At 36.5% G+C, this 19681-nt stretch overlaps 1 protein-coding gene across 1 annotated transcript in view; it reads right to left on the bottom strand.

The window, feature by feature from the left end:
* Positions 1-19681, bottom strand: part of RGS22 (regulator of G protein signaling 22) — a 105251-nt gene that overhangs the window by 44599 nt on the left and 40971 nt on the right. Inside the window, exons 12-14 of the mRNA XM_064476931.1 lie at positions 17313-17424; positions 15751-15873; positions 14837-14938 (exon numbers count right to left, since the gene is read on the bottom strand). Coding sequence (XP_064333001.1) covers positions 14837-14938; positions 15751-15873; positions 17313-17424 — 337 coding nt within the window. The remainder of the gene's footprint in view (positions 1-14836; positions 14939-15750; positions 15874-17312; positions 17425-19681) is intronic.

The following is a 19681-nucleotide window of genomic DNA, read 5'->3' as shown; positions in this document are numbered from 1 at the left end:
AAAGAAAGAAAGAAAGAAAGAAAGAAAGAAAGAAAGAAAGAAGAAGGAAGGAAGGAAGGAAGGAAGGAAGGAAGGAAGAAAGAAAGAAAGAAAGAAAGAAAGAAAGAAAGAAAGAAAGAAAGAAAGAAAGAAAGAAAGAAAGAAAGAAAGAAAGAAAGAAAGAAAGAAAGGAAGGAAGGAAAAGGGAAGAAGAAAGGAAGGAAGGAAGGAAGGAAGGAAGGAAGGAAGGAAGGAAGAAAGAAAGAAAGAAAGAAAGAAAGAAAGAAAGAAAGAAAAGAAAAAGAAAAGAAAGAAAGAAAGAAAGAAAGAAAGAAAGAAAGAAAGAAAGAAAGAAAGGAAGGGAGGGAAGGGAAAGGAAGGGAAAGGAAAGGAAAGGGAAGGGAAGGGAAGGGAAGGGAAGAAGGAAGGGAAGGAAAGGAAAGGAAAGGAAGGAAAGGAAAGGGAAGGAAAGGAAAGGAAAGGAAAGGAAAGGAAAGGAAAGGAAAGGAAAGGAAAGGAAGGGTTTCCACAACTCTTTGTGCTATTTGGATTTCTCTTTGTACCGAAGACTAAATGATGACAACTATGGGGTTAGATTCCAATTATCATGCTGTAGAAGCACCCAGCAAAGCATGCTCACTGTGCCAAAGGTGAGCACAGTCTTTGGGAGAGCATCTTTTCCATAAGTAGGGGCCATTTGATGAGCTGCAGCTTGACACTCAGCTGTGTTCCAATGAAAATAAGAACAATTCCTGTGTAGCCTTAAAAGGCAAAGTCAAGAATAACACCAAATGTTGTAGCACATGTGTTGATTTGCTGTTACATTTCAGCTGTTAGTTATGTTAATGGAACAGTCTCACATACTTTGTTCTGATGTATTTATTTTAATGATCATGTATATGTATCTTTCTATGATTGCCTGGTAACACTGATTGCATGATGTTCTGCTGTCACCACCAGGCCAGGGCTGGAAGTAAGAAAAGAAATGTAAAAGTTCAACTTCAGAACTGTATGACTTAAAATGAGTCCCTCAGTACACTAGATACAAGATGTTTCAAAATCTATATGCTGTGAGATCTTAATACTAGATTACAGGACATTGAGCAGAGCACATTACCAGGTTAAGTAAAACTGGGGGACATTTAAAAAGCAGATTTTCAATATAAGTTGTTAAAGTAGTCCAGAGACTAACTGGTATTTCCTTCTACTTACTGGGAGGTAGCATTAGGGTCCTGCCAGATGGATTGACAGGGTGTTATCAACAAAGATCCAGCTGGCCCCCGGGGAAGAAGAAATGTCCTATAAGACCCATGACACTATTTTATATACTTGAAGGATAAAAGAAGAAAAAAAAACTTTGGCTACTGAAATATACAAAGATTTTTCACAGGCTCCTTTTTTCAGTTCACAGCAAACGGCAGCCAAGGTTAATATGCTTTCTCTGGTAGGTAAAAGTGAGGAGCTCATGGGCAGTCTCTAAAGGGTGGGAGAAAAATTTGATGGTGGAAGATCAGGGTCTCCAGTTAGAATGTTAGAAAAACCTAAGACTGAAGGATCAGAGTGATTCCTTCCACCACTACGAGCACTGGTATGCTGGAGCCAGCTCGTAACAGCGCACAAGAGCTAATTCATGAATTTTTAGGAATTTGGTAAGTGGGTTGTTAAATTTAGTCATTATCAAAAATTAAATTATATAAGCTTACAATTTAAAAAATTATACTAAAAACAAAGATAATGAATACTCACAGCCCACACTTCCTAATGACTTTACTGTTTCATGACTGTCCGTGCTCTGGAGGTCCTTTACCTCCGTGCTGTCTGTCTGGTGGAATACTGTGTAACGGTGGGCTGCTGCACCTCTCTTTCCAACTCTAGTAACGCCACGCGGCAGCTATTTACACCCAGAGATCTACAAATGCTACAAATCAGAACTGCTTCCCCGGCCCCAGAGTTGGTTATTAAACATTTATCACCATATCACTGATTACAAGGCAGATATAATTCTCTTTTCCTATCATGATGACTAAAGAAAGAGAAATAAAGTAAGAAAAAAGCAAATGACACCAACTAATTGAAATATTCACTGGAGGCAAAGCACGTACCAGAATATACCAATTCACACTAAAACATGCCAATTTATAACACAGTTTACTTAAATATTATTTAATTGGCATCCATTTTTTAAAATATGGATGTAGAATGTACTTTTTAATAGTTAAAGTCAAACTACAAGAGGAGGGCAAATAAGTTTCTCTTTGAAATTGTTTGTTTACATTCTGAATAGTTTTTATTTAGAAACGGGCAAAGCTAAGCTTCACATGTTAAATTTAACTTCAATCTGATTAGTAAATCAGAAGAGGTAAGAGTTTAGTGGGGAGAAGCTTGTTAACTTGTCCTCATGAAAAAGTACAAGGAGCAGCTACAGCGAAGAAGCATTAAAGCCTCCTGAGGAATAAAATTGGTACTGATGGGTCCTGATGCAGTGTCTGGACCCCAAGGAGACCAAAATCAACTCACGGATAATCAGACACAACAGAACAGATGTCCCCTACACTGTAACAACAACAAAAAACAGATTACTGTACTTGAAGTCAAATAGCAAGTAATGTGGGATCTTCTCAACTGGGCTCAATGATTCCATCTTTGGAATTTATATTTAAAAAATGAAATGAAATTGTGCTCCAAAAAGCTAAAGGCAAAGAGCCCCTAGAGAGGTTTATAAAGGGAATGTAAATACCCTGATACAGGACACCTTCAGAAATCACAAAATATTCACTTCAGCAAAAAAAAAAAAAATCTGTTTTCATAACGATTCTCAGCTCTAGCAGGCACTGAACATCATTATCTGGGTTCATATGAGGCAGAAAAAAAGAAAATAATGAGCAAGTTCAAGCAATCCAATTTTTTTTTCTGCAAAAAGAGGAAAAAATGATGATTTTTAACGATCTCTCACATCCAACTAGGAGCTCAAAAACATCACTGAGGAACTATGCCGAGAGGGAATAAATTACAGATGGAGCTTTCCACAAGTGGATTTTCATGTGAGGGACCTTGGGGTTTTTCAATTAGGAATCTTAAAAGATGGGATCTAGAGATTGCAACATTGTGATACGCAGAGGCAAACTACTGCAGAGAGAAACACAAGATGGAGCTGCACAAACAAGACAACGTGATGACAATCAAACAGAATTTCTGGCAATTACTCAGACTCTACTAAACAGAACTCAATGCAAAAGAGAAGCTAAGAAAATGCCAATAGGATAAAAGAATAAAACAAACTTGAATCATTTCGGACAAAATGAAAAATCAAATGGGAAAAGAGTATGTTAAAGCCAAAAACGAACCACAAACTCAAGGGACAAAACAGAATAGGCTTAAGACTGACTTGGGCCATTGCTTAATGTACTTTAAGCAAAATTGATTAAGTATATAAGGAATAAAATAAACAATTACACAAAGAGTTATTACTAAGCAGTTCAGGCAACCTAAGGAACAAATAAGGATTTTATTCTCATAACTTTTGGATTCAATTAAAAAAAAAAAAACCTATTAACTGACAAAAGCAAAATATGTATTTAAACTAATGGAATTATTTAAACTCTAATAAAAATAATTCCTTGAAAATCAGTGAACAAAGGATAATTCAGTGAGAAAAGCATGACTATATTAACATTTTTGGCTTAAAAAAAAAACCCTGCCCCTAGAGAAGCCAGTCCATGCTAACAAAGCACAAGAAACTGACACATAAGACCAGAGCATCAAGGGGTCACTTTACAACGAGAAAATCAACTGTCAAACAGGTGGAGTATTTCTATTCACCAGCACTCCACCTTGGAAAGCAAGCTCAAATGTAGCAGGTTCCTTGGAGTCAGAATAAGGGAAGTTAACTATGATTCTATGGAAAGAATCATCTTTTCTTCTAGATCTATCAGGCTGACCAGGCGCTCTCAGGAGTAGCCAGCTCAGCACAGTGCTTCAAGTGTGTGGTCAAGGACCACCTCTGTACATTTTCCCTTTCTAAAATGCCACTGCTGACCAATGCCTCTTCTTGCCTGGAACACTCTTTCTTTAGATGTACTGGTACATTCACTATAAGTCCTGAGACCTGTGAAACCATTCTGTCTCCAGATAATTGCTCATATCCTCTCTGAATTATTACACACTGATTTCATAGTTTAAGCTTCAGAAAGCAACCTTATTTTTAAGTTCCTTGAGTGAGGTGGGAGGATACAGGGAGATTTCACTGTTGTTTCATTGAAGCTTGTTAAGAGATCTTTATTAAGAGTAATCTTGGACTATAAACACACTATGTCTGGAAAGATAGAATACTGATCATTGTTAAAGCTGAGTGATGGGAGTTCATTAAGCTTTTTTATTAAAACAAATTTTTTTAAAACTAAAAACATCTGGCTGGCAGTCATATATAGATAGTCAATCATTATGTATAATTAGGTCTATAATATGTTGCTAAGAATATAAACATGCCAATGAGTTCATTCAGTCATTCAAAAAATATTACAGCACCTTTTATATGCCAGCTCTAGTTCTGAATATACAAAGTATATAAACAAAGCAGACTGTCTTCATGGAACTTACAATCTACTGGGGGGAAATGTTAAGGGTGAATTTGATATTTAATATTCACAAAGACTTTAAGATATCAAAGTTAAAATTAAATAAGGTGATTTTTTTCTAGAGACAAGTAATCAGAGAGCAATGACTTAGAGGTTAACTGTATAGGGTCTGGAGTCAGAATACTTGGTTTAATTCCAAGCTCACTAATTGCTAAATGCAAAGTACTGTCTTAGGAAAGTATTCAACTTCTCTAAGTCTCAGTTTCCTAATCTATAAAATGGAGAGAATACCAATATCTACCTTTTATAATTGTCAAGAATGAAATAAAATTATCCATGTAAAGTGATTTCCACAGAACCCAACAGATAGTAAACATTAGGTATAATAATAATTATGGTTTAGAGAAGCTCAGGTGTTGATTTTTCTGGAAACAAGAGGACAAAAAAAGGAGCTTTTCTGGTCCATAATCTTATAATAGTCACAATCTTAAAACTGAAGATGGGTAGCTGGTACAAACATGAGGAAAAGGGGAAATGAATGACTAACTGAAAGCCAGAAAGCTGGCTGCTACACGTGTTCTTCCTGAGTCCCTGTCACTAGTAAGCATCACAAAATGGGATGCAAGAAGAGAACCCTGCCGATTCTCGGCTCAGTGATTCATAGTGCTTGAGATTCCAAGCCGGACTGCTGCTTGGGACACCATCTCTCTGGTAACAGAAACAAATAATGTAACAAAGCCTGAATAATAACTGGCCCCGCACTCAGAAACAACCTAATTCTGAAGACACTGAAATTTGTCATTAAGCTGTAAAGAGGTACATGATTTCTCACATTTAATCATCACCCCAGCCTCACCCCTCACCCATGCCCGTTCACCTTTTAGGAAACACAGCTTTATTTTCAATGCTGCTGCTGTATAAAGAAAGAATGATCTCTGTTAGTGCACCTGAAAATACACCATCAGCCTAGAGAAGGAGCACTCAGCTCATAGCATTTTAATGAAAATGTCAGGACCACCCTGAAGTATTTAAGTCTTGTAAATGCCAAGTAAAGAGAGTAGCTAAACAACTAAGGTAATGGATGACAGTGGGCAAAGAAAAACCAGGCTGATTATCAGAAAAATCTTCAACACTGATCTTCTTTGCCATAACATTTTTTTTTCTCGAAGGAATTTGTGGTAACACCCAAGGTTTTGGTTACATAAAATTAGCTCAGACTTCAATGGAAAACATTGTCAGGACAATGCAAATTTTATAGAGAAAGAGCTACATGGTCTCTTCTTTCTCAGTCTTTCTAAGGCTTACTGGAAAAGCAGCCAAGAAAAGAGCATATTCTTGAACCTTGACAGCACTTGCATGGCAGCACCTGTGTATGCTTTGCTCCCCAAAGTGTTCCCCAGTGTGGCTTAGAGCCTTGTATATACTAGACGTTTGATAAATGTTTGTATAAATATCAGTGGATTTCTTAGGCTAGGGAAAATTTGCTTGTAATTGCTGGTCTAAGGGCTATCCAGTTTATATTAAGTTCCTGTTTCTACAGTAATAGACAACCTGGTACAACCTAATGGAAAATTTAAATGATCTGGGTCCAGAGAGGACGAAAAGGATAGCAATAAATAATTGCTATGATCAATAGGCACATGAAAAAATGCTCAATATCATTAATTATCAGAGAAATGCAAATCAAAACTACAATGAGGTATCACCTCACACCAGTCAGAATGGCCGTCATTCAAAAATCCACAAATGACAAATGCTGGAGAGGCTGTGGAGAAAAGGGAACCCTCCTTCACTGCTGATGGGAATGCAGTTTGGTGCAGCCACTGTGGAAAACAGTATGGAGGTTCCTCAAAAGACTAGGAATAGACTTAGCACATGACCCAGTAATCCCGCTCCTGGGCATATATCCAGAAGGAACCCTACTTCAGGATGACTCCTGCACCCCAATGTTCATAGCAGCATTATTTACAATAGCCAAGACATGGAAACAGCCCAAATGTCCATCAACAGATGACTGGATAAAGAAGATGTAGTATATTTATACAATGGAATACTATTCAGCCATAAAAACCAACAACATAACGCTATTTGCAGTAACATGGATGCTCCTGGAGAATGTCATTCTAAGTGAAGTAAGCCAGAAAGAGAAAGAAAAATACCATATGAGATTGCTCACATGTGGAATTAAAAAAAAAAAAAAAAGAAAGCATAAATACAAAACAGAAATAGACTTACAGACATAGAATATAAACTTGTGGTTGCCAAGGGGGCAGAGGGTGGGAAGGGATAGATGGGATTTCAAAATTGTAGAATAGATAAACAAGATTATACTGTATAGCACAGGGAAATATACACAAGATCTTATGGTAGCTCACAGAGAAAAAAATGCGACAATGAATATATATATGCTCATGTATAACTGAAAAATTGTGCTCTACACTGGAATTTGACACAACATTGTAAAATGATTATAAATCAATAAAAAAAAAGTTAAAAAAATAAAAATTTTAAAAAAGGCATTAGACCACAAAAAAATAATAATAATTGCTGAATGAATAAATTAATGAATTCTGCATTATTATTACATCACAACTTATGGTTTCCTAAAAACATCAATACATGGTATAGGTCTGAATACCATAATTGACTCAGTTTTTTTGTTTTCTTTCTCTCTTGTGAAATCCTGCAAACATAGGAATAAACTCTTATAGACCCTGGGGAGATAGGGGAGATGGGGTAGTCACTTAACACTGACAATTATTTGCCATCGACCCATCAACTAATTTCTCTGTAGGAATATAAACAGAGGCACAAGAGTCTCTCACTAGAGCATTAGGCCAGAATATTTCCAAGCTGTCAAATTACTGGGTGTAGATTGCAGAAATGGGACTTTCAAAGGTCAAGATTTCATCTAGCTATAGTTAAAGATATGGAAGAGATTTGAGATTTAGTCTAAAGTCATTGATATGAGTAAAACAGGACAGTACAATTTTTTTGTTTGAAGAACTGTCACCCAAAAGACAGAGATTTATTTTGTATTGCTTCACAGGGCAGAAGTAAGACCAAAGGATTAAAAATGTTTTGGCTCAAAAAAAAAAAAAAAAAAAAAGGAAATAGTTTCCCTTCCTTCTACAGGTATTTGAAAAGAAGTTGATAATTTTAAAAAATGATAATCAACTTTTATCTCCTGGTAAAGAAAGAACTTACTTAATCTCTAATTAAGATGCTGTTATATGTTATTTTATTTCAAATGTGACTGAAGTACTTCAGCAATTATTTCTCTCCCCAATTAGAGTGTGAGCTCTTTAAGCCAAGAACTTTGTCCTAATCGTTTTCATATTCATAGAACATTACTTGGCATATAGTAGGCTCTCTGTGAATGTAAATTAATAACTAAGTAACAGGATATTATAAAATATATCTTAAAAGGTTGTGATTCTATGAAGTGTATTTTAATTTAAGTTTTATTTTGAATCTTAGAATAAGTTATAGTGATTGAGTGAATATCTCTTTGCTTAGGAGCTGCTGTTTTTCCAGCCTATTTTCTTCAATTTCTTCAAATTCCTGCCTTTCTTCCCCATTAACCAGATAACTGACAGAGCCTTAAGTACTGACTCTAATAATACTACATACTTCTTCCATAGAGTGCTCTACATTAAACTACAGAATACATCCAACTACATCATCTTATGCAGTCCCTGCAAAGTCCTCCGAGGCAGTCATGAGGAGCTTTTATACGCACAGCAGAGAAGGCAAAGTGCAGCACTGAAGTAGGTTCTGCACCACAAGTCTGAGCTCAGTTTTGTTCCCAACTATGAAACCTTGGCAAGGTTAACATTCCAGAGGTCTAGTTTCTCATTTATCCACAAAAAATAGATAAAAATACCTCACATGCTTACCATGGGTATTAAATTAGAAAACATATGACTGCTTCTTATAAAGATTCCTTTTCTGGTAGGCTAGATTACTTGAAAACCTTTCCTCTATAAATTGCCTAGAAATGTTGGATAGAGTATAACAAATATCCTCTTAAATGCGTGGCTGAGATCATACTGGAAAGTCACCAGGGGTCAAAATGAAGGAGTGTACTGAAAATCAGGGTGATAAGCGTGAGCTTATCCCATGAGACAAGACTACCATGGGGTAAGTCAAAGCTGTGGGTTACAAGAGCCACAAGGTAAAGGAGACAAGGCCCTGGACCCTCACAAAGTGAAAAGGTGACACTGAGATCCACACACATACACCATGATCCTTGAACGGGTATAGAAAAAGTGAAATGCAGAGTGGGAAAAATGAACGTATATACACCTACCAAACCTAGGAAACAAAAAAGAAGCATGCTTGTCTTGGCCTAGACTCTATGTGGAGGAAAAAAAATCTCCTGAGAATTCATTATTGTGAGTTTACCATCATTTGGGTTTGATTTTCAAGATTACACTTGGCAAATGAGGAATTTCTCATCTACTTCTCCAAGATGAGAAATTCACATTAAAAATGTGCCCAGCAGAAGCACCACAGATAAAAATCTCACTTAAAAGCTCATAATGCAAAATTACAAAACTCACAAAGAAAGAATCCATCATTTCAGCAGAAATAATAAATAGCAGAATTAGTTCTCCCAAGAACTACAAATCATGGAATTATTGGATCCTGTAGGAGCCAGACTCTAGGGTGGCTCCCATGAACATAGTGTCTCCTAGTGTTCATTCCCTTTCATAACCCTCTCCCCTAAGTGTGGACATAACCTATGGCCTGCTTCTAGCCAAGAGAATATAGAAACAGTGACGAGATTTATGTGATTACATGTATGTGATTATGTTCATAAAATGGCAATGCTAGTTCTACTGAGAAACTCTCTCCCATGCTGGTTTTGGAGAAGCAAACTGCCACACTGTTAGCTGCCATACGGAGAGGGCCACATAGCACAGAGCTGAGGTGGCTGCTAGCTGACAGCCAGCAAAAAAACGGAGTTCTTATTCTGGTGGCCTGCAACGAACCGGATGATGCCAACAACCATGTGAGCACTGAAGTAGATCCTTCCTCAGTTGAACTCCAGATGAGAAACCAGCCGTGGACAACATCCTGATTTACAGTTTTGTAGAGGATGCAGCAAAGCTGTGCCCAGACTCCTTACCCATATAAACTGTGAGATGATAAATGCATGTTGTTTAAGCCACAAAATTAATACTCTTATGCAGGAATAGATAACAATACAGCTACAGACTACAATATATGTTTAAGATGCTTAGAGACATAAAATAAGAAATAAGAAAAAGAAGAAAAAGTAAGACAAAGAGAAAAACATTAGGAAAATTTGAAAAACACAAGTAGAATGTCTAAAAAATAATTAAAAAGAAAAAGTAATTCCTTAAATGATTCCTTAAGGAACTCAATGGATGGGTTAAATAGCAGATTGAAATCTGCTGAAGAAATAATATATGAACTGGAAAATAGATCAAAGGAAAGTGATTGATTTCAGTTTATAACATATAACACAGATATTATAAGGTGGAAAATCTTGAGATTAAGAGAGAGATACGATAGACTGAAAAGCACCCACATTGACCAGAGAATTGAGAATGACAGAATACAGACAGGAAGAATAGAAAGACTGAAAGAAATAATGGCTGAGGATTTTCCAGAACTGATGAAAGACATGATTCCTCAGATTCTAGAAGCAGCTTAGACCCAAGAAAGATAATGGTAGTAAACACATGTAGGTGACATACAGAATCCTAAAGTCAAAGGGAACATCATAAAAGTAAACAATGAGAAAAAACATCCTCCTTTAAAAGAGCAACAGCAGACTCTTCAATAATAGCAACAAAAACTAGACACAAAAGAATAATATCTGCAAAGTGCTGAGAGAAAATTGTCCACCTAGAACTCTATATTCATCTAAATGATCAATGAGAGAATAAAACAGACATTTTCAGACAAACAAAACCTAAGAGATTTTTACCACCAGTAAATCCTGATGAAAAACCTACTAAAAGACATTCTTCAGAAATCAAACCCAGAGGAAGGAAAAGGTCCTAAAAGCAATGGTAAACAAAACAAAACAAAACAAAAAAAACAGTGTGAATAAATCTACATAGCATTGACAAAAACAAGATAGTGAAGACTACTCGGTGGCTATAAAACAAAATCTAAAATGCCATACAAGGGGGGGAGATCAAGATGGCGGAGTAGGACACGAAGCTCATCTCCTCCCACAAATACATCAAAAATACATCTATATGTGGAACAGTTCTCACACAATACCTACTGAATGCAGGCAGAAGACCTCATACTACCAAAACTCCAAGAAAGAGCACCATGGAACTGGGTAGGATGGAAAAAAAAAGGAATCTGGATGGAACCTGTGCCCCTGGGAGGGACCTGTGAAAGAGGAAAGGTTCCCTCACCCTGTAAACTCCCTTCATTGGCCAGGAGTTCAGCTGGGACAGACAGGGAGCTTCAGAGGCTTAGAGGAGAGTGCAGCAGCCTGCTCATGGCAGGCAGAACAAAGAAAGACCAGCACGGAGGGTCCTGGCCACCTCACTGCAGTCTCTAGCACAAGATGCACGTCTGCGGAGGGTGTGTGCACTGGGTGCTGAAACCTGGGCTTCAGTAGAAAGACCTGTGGAAAGCACTGGGGCTGGCTGTGCAGAGATGGCCCAAAGGGGCTCCAGTGTGGCCTGGGCCACAACTGGTGGTACACAGGACAGAGCCTGTTAATTTCTCTTCCTCCATCTCATTTAATTTTTTTAAAATTTTGAACATGTTTGTATGTATGTGTGTCTACATACATGTAAACATGTATAATACTTATGCATCATACAGGTTCACTAATTTTTTTTTAATCTCAATGTATATGCTATAGAGAGTGGTAAATTCTAAATGCATGGTTTCTGTTGGGATACAGTTTATTTGAAAGATTTCCACGAAGATGGAAGAAGTTACAAAAGACAGTGGTACCCACATGTACTTCATTCTACTGTAGTGCTCTGTCACTGGAGCAAGTAGGTAATGTTAAAAAAAAGCAGCAGGACTCCCTGTGGCAGCAATCTGGGCTCCAAATCTTGGCAGTGATGGATGGGACCCTGGCAACTTGTTGCTAGAATCAAAGATGGTACCTCTGCACTATGGTGGTGATTCCCTTTCTCCTTGCCGAGACCATTTCATTAGGTTTCTAACCACATTAGTCTATCTTAAAGCTGTGAAATAAAATCTTCAGGATGTGCCAGGGACTACAGTTCAAACTCTTGGACCAGAGTTAGTCATGGCAAATCACTGTCACCGACCTCCCACCTGGTCTGCCTACAGATATTTCTGTAGTACTTCTTGAGGAAATAAAACTTTAAGATACATAATTTGCCCACCAGCATACAGAAAAGCATATAAGTGTTTTGTAATCAACTCTTGGTCTCCTACCATACAGCTTGTCAGATGTATAAAAACAATATAAAAATCAAGTTCATAGCAACTGTAACACAGTGCCAGCCGATGACATTCTGCCATTGACATGATCAATCCAAAGATCTGTACTGCAAATGTACCCTTGAAGGAAGTCATACAGCATTTCTATTATAAAGAAATGGTGGGAAAAAACAAACAATCCAATCCAAAAATGGGCAGAAGACCTAAACAAGCAATTCTCCGAGGAAGAAATACAAATGATCAATATGCACATGAAAAAATGCTCAGTATCATTAATTATCAGAGAAATGCAAATAAAAACTACAATGAGGTATCACCTCACACCAGTCAGAATGGCCATCATTCAAAAGTACACAAATCACAAATGCTGGAGAGGCTGTGGAGAAAAGGGAACCCTCCTACACTGCTGGTGGGAATGTAGTTTGGTGCAGCCACTGTGGAAAACAGTATGGAGATTCCTCAAAAGACTAGGAATAGACTTATTACCACATGACCCAGTAATCCCACTCCCGGGCATATATCCAGAAGGAACCCTACTTCAAAAAGACACCTGCATCCCAATGTTCACAGCAGCACTATTTATAATAGCCAAGACATGGGAACAGCCTAAATGTCCATCAACAGATGACTGGATAAAGAAGCTGTGGTATATTTATGCAATGGAATACTATTCAGCCATAAAACCGACAACATAACGCCATTTGCAGCAACATGGATGTTCCTCGGGAATGTCATTCTAAGTGAAGTAAACCAGAAAGAGAAAGAAAAATACCATATGAGATTGCTTATATGTGGAATCTAAAAAGAAAAAAGAAGAAGAACATAAATACAAAACAGAAACATACTCATAGACATAGACTACAAACTTGTGGTTGCCAAGGGGGCGGGGGGTGGGAAGGGACAGACTGAGAGTTCAAAATTTGTAGATACTGACAGGCATATGCAGAATAGCTAAACAAGATTATACTGTATAGCACAGGGAAATATATACAAGATCTTGTGGTAGCTCACAGCGAAAAAAATGCAACAATGAATATATGTATGTTCATGTATAACTGAAAAATTGTGCTCTACACTGGAAATTGACACAACATTGTAAAATGACTATAACTCAATAAAAATATGTTAAAGAATAAAGAAATGGTGTTTCATACTGTGAAACAAATCCATAGGATTATGGTATTTGAAACAATTCTCAACTGTGGAGGCACAGAAATCTCAAATAATTAAAGCCTGAACCAATTTAGACAATTGCTTTGCTAACCAAAAAATAAAGTAACCATAGAAACAAAAAGCAAGCAAGTCCAAAAAAATCACACTACTTGCTCCTTTTATTTCCCCGTATTAACCTGAAAGCAAATGTCTCCATGGCTCTCCTCCCCCTACTCTGCTTTACTCACCAAAAGAGAACGTAGGGAAGAGAAAACAGCTTATGGGCCTCGCTAATCCCAAAACAGGATACTCCATCTCAGAATAACCAAAATGGGACTGTATCCTGCTTCATAACCATTTATAGCTGGTTGAATGCCATTACAAAGACTTACTATCTACCATGCTCAAACAGAATTCCCACTTTTACAAGTGCATGGAAATATGGTGATTACAATCATAACAAGAAAATCTGCTTAATTGAGCTGCTGAAGATTTTGAAGGAGTAAGCTTTGTAGCGGTGAAAACATAATAAAAACAGATGGTACTTTAGCAGACAGGGGCAAGAAGTTAGGGAAGGAGGATAAGTAGAGAGTAGATAAGTAAGTACTTTTATAGGTAAAGGATTAACAAGCAGAAGAGCCAATTGTGTGGTCTCAGAAAATGGTATTGGCAAATTAGAGGTATAATTTTATCATTTTACGGAGTCAGATCTGGGCTATGTAGGAGCCGAAGCCCTTATTTTCATGGTAAAAAGTACAAAGATCTGTCGGCTGATTTACAAAACATAGTTATTAATACCGGAGTCAGGGTGGTGGAAGTTACAAGAAATAGCCAGCAGTACTCTCTGATGTCCCAAATAAGATAACAGGAAGATAATAAACAGTATGACAGAGCTAATCTGTTCAGCATTGTTCAGGGAAAGGTCCCCTGGAATGGGGTTATTTCAGGTTATAAGAAGCACTTAAGTGGCCAACAGGTACAGAAGTGATTGGCAGTTTTCTAGGCTTGATGACATCTCTCCATAAAAGATCAGGACAGCCTAAGAATAAAAAACTGAAGACAAGTTAGCTTGAGCCATAATTCCATTCCCTTTCCTTCTCCTCAGAAAATCGTCTGTTCTTCCTCCTCTATTTTGCTTTGGAGAGGTCTTAAGATATTCTTCTCTCCAACTTGGAGTATCTGTCTTACATGGCATGTAGCACAGAAGCCCAGGCAATGATGCGGGGTCTACACCACACAGTGTCAGTCAGCATTCTTTCCTCCTCTTTAGACAGGCCAACAGCCTAAGTATACCCAACAGCTGATTTCTGCAGGAAGCTCAGAGCACAGCTTTGGTCAGTGCCTCCATTCCCAGTCACTTCAATGATTCATTACAAGCCCTCTCTCATGATTCTCTTTTAAATGACTCAGAACTCAACCAAAAAGGCAAAAATTAGGGAAAAAAATAGGATGTCTTTTATTGGAAGAACAATTAATTGGCAGCAAAGAGAAAATAGAGCAAATCAAATAAAACAGATAAAAATGAGAACCCACAAATCAGATTATAAAACAATATTCTGCTGACGTTTAAATAAAGTAATCCGATGGCAACAATTTAACTGCACTTTTTCCCCACACTCCCAGATTTCTCTTGTTTGGGGCTGGAAGCAACTTTTTATTTCTCGGTGTACTCAAAGCTTCACACTGAACCAGCGTTATTTACTACTTACTTGGGCTTGCTTGCATACTTTAAAAGGGTGAAGTGTTTCTTGGTAGAAAAGCTGATGATAAGCTTGTAGGTCAAACCAAAAGTACACACTGTTCTTCCACAACTGCAGATGGAAAAAGTACATAAATTATTACCACCCAATCATTAAAGCTCTACAAAGCTTTAATTTCAAATATAAATAATTGTTTAGCTCCTTGGTGTTACTATAAATCAGGTTCAGTTTAAGATGGTTTAATCTTCTATCACAAACTGGCAACATACAAAATATTTATTGGCATTGTCACTAGAACATTTTATTTCTGCATCTACATTTTTTCACATAATTGGTCATTAAGATAATAAGTGTTCTAGTTAATAATTAAAGAGTAATCACTTACTTCTGGCATAAAACCAAAATCTGAAGGTATTCTGATATCTATGGGCAAAAGTTCATTATACCAGAATCAAACACTACTCTAATAACTGAGCTAGTGAAATACTTTTCATTTGAGCAAAATGAAGACTATTTGTGACAACTAAAAAACAAACAACCTGGAAATAAGTTTGTCACTATTCATTGTAATTGTAATTATTAAAATTATTAAAAATAAAAATTAAAGGACTGATAAAAATCAACTGAATTTAATATATATTACATTGAAACAAAGTTACAGGAAAGTTAACAACTGTTAATAATACAAGTCAATCCTTGTCTATCTGTATTTTACTTCTCCTTGTAATTTTAGTAGGCTAGTGAACCAAAGAGAATTATAATTAAGACACTTAAATTTTTACTAAATATTTAGCATGAAATTTCTTACCAGGAGATGGGAATTTTAACATCAAATATAATTACTTCAGCCTTAAATTATTTCAAGCTCTCATTTTAAAATGAAGTAAAAGTGTAAAATCAGATTTAAAATAATTATCTTCTACCTTGTTCCCCGAATTCTCGCAGAATTTAGTAAAGAAAAATCCAGCTCTATTTTCTACATACAAAGATTGCAACAAATTTTCCATGTCAAATCCTCCCAAGGCACCATCTGCCATGGTTTTAATCTAGATAACAAAACAGAAGTACATTATCCACCCAGAAACATTGTAATTTTTTATGGCATTGTACAACAACAGGATTTCATAAATTCTGCCAGGCTGTCATTTCCCCACTGAGCTATTTTATTTTATTTTATTTTTGTACCATATATGTAATTAATGCAGTATGTTTGCATCTGACTGTCGCATAAGATTCATTTTTGGAGCCAACCATAGCAGCAGAGTTCATTCTGTTATAAGCCAATCTGATTTCAAACTTAATGTTACATTGACTTCCCAACCTCAACTATTTTCACATTTCAGGCACAGTGATACCATTTTAGGAGTCTTCCAAATCTCTGTTGGTGGCCTCTTTCCTACATACTTAGTGTTATTTTAGCTGTGAGTTGCTGCTGTAATAGCTACAAGAGAGTTATAAAAAGAAGTATCTTCATGGCCTCTTAGCGCTGTTCATTAACTGTCCTTATGGGGTCCCTCTTTGGACAGTCTCACTCCACACAGGTCACGGCCTTCAGAGTATAAATGGCTGGATAAGTTCTCATAAAACTTTACTGTTTATGGGCTTCTCTGCCAAGGACGCTGGCAGGCCTAACACCATTTTTAAGACACAGAAGGCTGGCTATTTCTCCAAGCATAAGAGTAACTCTGGAATAAGCAAGGGCATCCACTATTCACATGAACTCTTCGCTATCTGCTGTGTGGAACTCAGACTTCTTTGTAATTTTAAGATAACTATGGCATGAACAATTTAACATTTAAATCAGGTCCTTGCTCTCTCTTTGTTACAATGTCTCTCTGCCTCTCTATCTTCCTAAACATAAAAAATTTAATGTTTTTATGATGTTTAACCACTGGCATTCCAAAACTACAATAATCTTTTTTGTAGGAAAAGAAATACTAATTAGAAGAAAAGGACAACTGTTTGCTTACAATAAAATAAATAGTACAAAATTATATCTAAGTGTTCAGGCTATATTAGGACTACCAAGCTTTCTACCTAAAGTATAATTGTTAGAGAATGTAAAATTTTCACTGAGAACTGATGTATTAAATATACATTATCAAGGCAGCCACACTTTGGAAAGATTCTGCTTTATAAAAATTCTAGGGTTCCAAAGTATAACATCAAATTTTATCTTTTTTTAACTGTTAAATATTCAATAAAAATCCTAGAGGATCTTCTTTTGTGTCTGAGGTGTGATCATACCAAAACCAGAACATAGGTGTTTTTCAAAACAGTAACCAATGGAGTATATAGCAACATAGTTCTACAAAAGGAAATAACGTGGTTTTTTCTTAATAAAAATCCTTTTGCAAGGAAAAAATAAAATTTTTGTTCAGTAAAGAAAAAATTACTATGGTAAATCAATTAAAAATTCTCTAAAAATCAGGGGAAATTGATTAGGTAAATGAAAAATCAGATTAATCGGCCTTAACATACTTACCAAAGGTTCTTCTGTATAAGTATACCTTCTATCCAGCTGGGGCTTCAGACATTCAGAAATGTCAGTAAAAGATGTTAAACGAATAACTCTGCTTTCTGACATGTGCCTTGACCTAAATTATAGGGATGAGATCACAAGTATTTTAAGCACCTTTGGTATACATGGCATCAAATATTAGGAGATTTCTTCCAAGCGTTGTGAAATAATTAGAAAAAAAAGGTATAAGCATCAGGTCCAACCCTCAAGAGGTAGTTGAAAAAACGAAGCAGTCATATAGGAAGTTATATATATAGTCATATAGAAAGACAACTCCCAATAAGATAACTGCTGACTGAATGAATATGAGAACATATTATAGATGCCCAATGACTGGGCTGGATAATAAAACTATGCAAGTGTAAGACCGAGAAGTTCCTTTGAGCTATATTAGTAATTGAAGAAATTAGATTCTTCCTGAATAAAAGGGTTAGACATATTCTGTGTGTGTGTGTATTTAGAGGGGTTCTTCAGATAAGAATAGTGAACAATATATGAAGGTAGGCAAGGAAAGTCTTGTTTAAAATGCAGCAAGTTAACTAATTTTCTTAAGGTAGGAGGACACTAAGAACTAAACTACAAAGCAATCATTGTGCCAAATAAAATTCATATTATCATATTTAATCCTCACAACAGGTGGGATTCATAAGGGTTTATATATAGCAGTCTGAGATGAGATAATGGAAGACTTTAGAGTTAGAATAATGACTCTGGACATTATCTTTTTATGTTCTCTTATCCAGCTCCCTCTCCCACAGCCCACTGCAATTATCCTAAACCTCATTTTCCAGTGCCACAAAACGTGCCTGTTCCAACACACCAATCTACCCCAACTCCAACCCACCAGCAGATTACTTTGCAAGTTCCTCAGGTTCTTCTCAAATAAAATGTAGGTACAATATGCTTTAGTCTCCACTTCCCCATGTAGCAGACACTGTGAATTGGCTAACTCAACACCCATTTCCAGTGGCACGATTCTATAATGAGCACCACTAAAATACTAAAAAGCTAAACATTCACTTATCAAGACTCCATGCGTGGAGGGGTAGTCATGTAATGCAGTTGTGACTAATGAGATATAAAATGAAGCCTGCTGCAGAGCTTCTATGAGAACTTGCTTTCCTGACCAAGGGAGAGGATTCATGGATATTGCCCCTCCTCATTCTTTATGATGTGAAAGCTTGATGTCAGGAGCTGTAACACCACTGACTATAAAGGAATGGCCAAGAGAATCACAAAGATTCAGGCCTTAATACTTCTGACACAACATTTGTAAACATTTATGTGCCAAATATACGAGCACCTACATATATAAAGCAAATTCACAGACCAAAAAAGAGAAATAGACAGCAATACAACAACAATAAGGAAACTTAATATCCCACTTTCATCAGTGGACACATCATCCAGACAGAAAATCAATAAGGAAATATTGGCCTTAAATGACACACATTAGACCAGATGGGTTTAACAGACATTTACAGAACATGCTATCAAAAGCAACAAAATATGCATTCTTCTCGAGCACACACGGAACATTCTCCAGGTAGATCATATGTTAGGCCACAAAACAAGCCTTAATAAATTTAAGAATATTAAAATAATATCAACCATCTCTTTTGACCACAATGGTATGAAACTAAAAATCCATCACAAAACTGAAAAATTCACAAATATCTGGAGATGAAACAACATGCTACTGAACAATCAATGGGTCAAATAAAAAATCAAAAGAGAACTCAAAAATATCTTCAAACAAATGAAAATGGCAATATGACATGCTAAAACAGAATATTGTAAAAGTAGTCTAAGAAGGAAGTTCATAGGGATAAATGCCTACATCAAAAAAATAAGAAAAATCTTAAATAAACAACCTAACTTTACTCTTCAAGGAACTAGGAGAAGAAGAACAAAGTCCAGAGATAGAAGAAAGGAAATAACAAAGATCAGAGCAAAAATAAATGAAACAGAAATTAAGAAGACAATAGAAAATATCAATGAAAATAAGAGCTGGTTCTCTGAAAAGATAAAACTGACAAACCTTTAGCTAGGTCACCAAGGAAAGAAGAGACAGGACTAATAAATACAGTCAGAAGTGAAAGAGGAGACGTTACAACTGACACACAGAAATACTGAGAATCAGAAGAGACTACTGTGAATAATTAAACACCAAAAATTGGACAAACTGGAAGAAATGGATAAATTCCTGGAAACATACAGCCTACCAAGACAGCATCATGAAGATATAGAAAATCTGGACAGACCAACTACTAGTAAGGACATCTGAATCAATAATCAGAACCCCTAACAAACAAAAAGTCCAGGGCCAGATG

This window comes from Camelus dromedarius, chromosome 20 (assembly GCF_036321535.1).
Source record: "Camelus dromedarius isolate mCamDro1 chromosome 20, mCamDro1.pat, whole genome shotgun sequence".
Taxonomy (NCBI): Eukaryota; Metazoa; Chordata; class Mammalia; order Artiodactyla; family Camelidae; genus Camelus; species Camelus dromedarius.
Note: the sequence above shows the minus strand (reverse complement) of the source record. Positions and strands in the feature narration are given on the sequence as shown.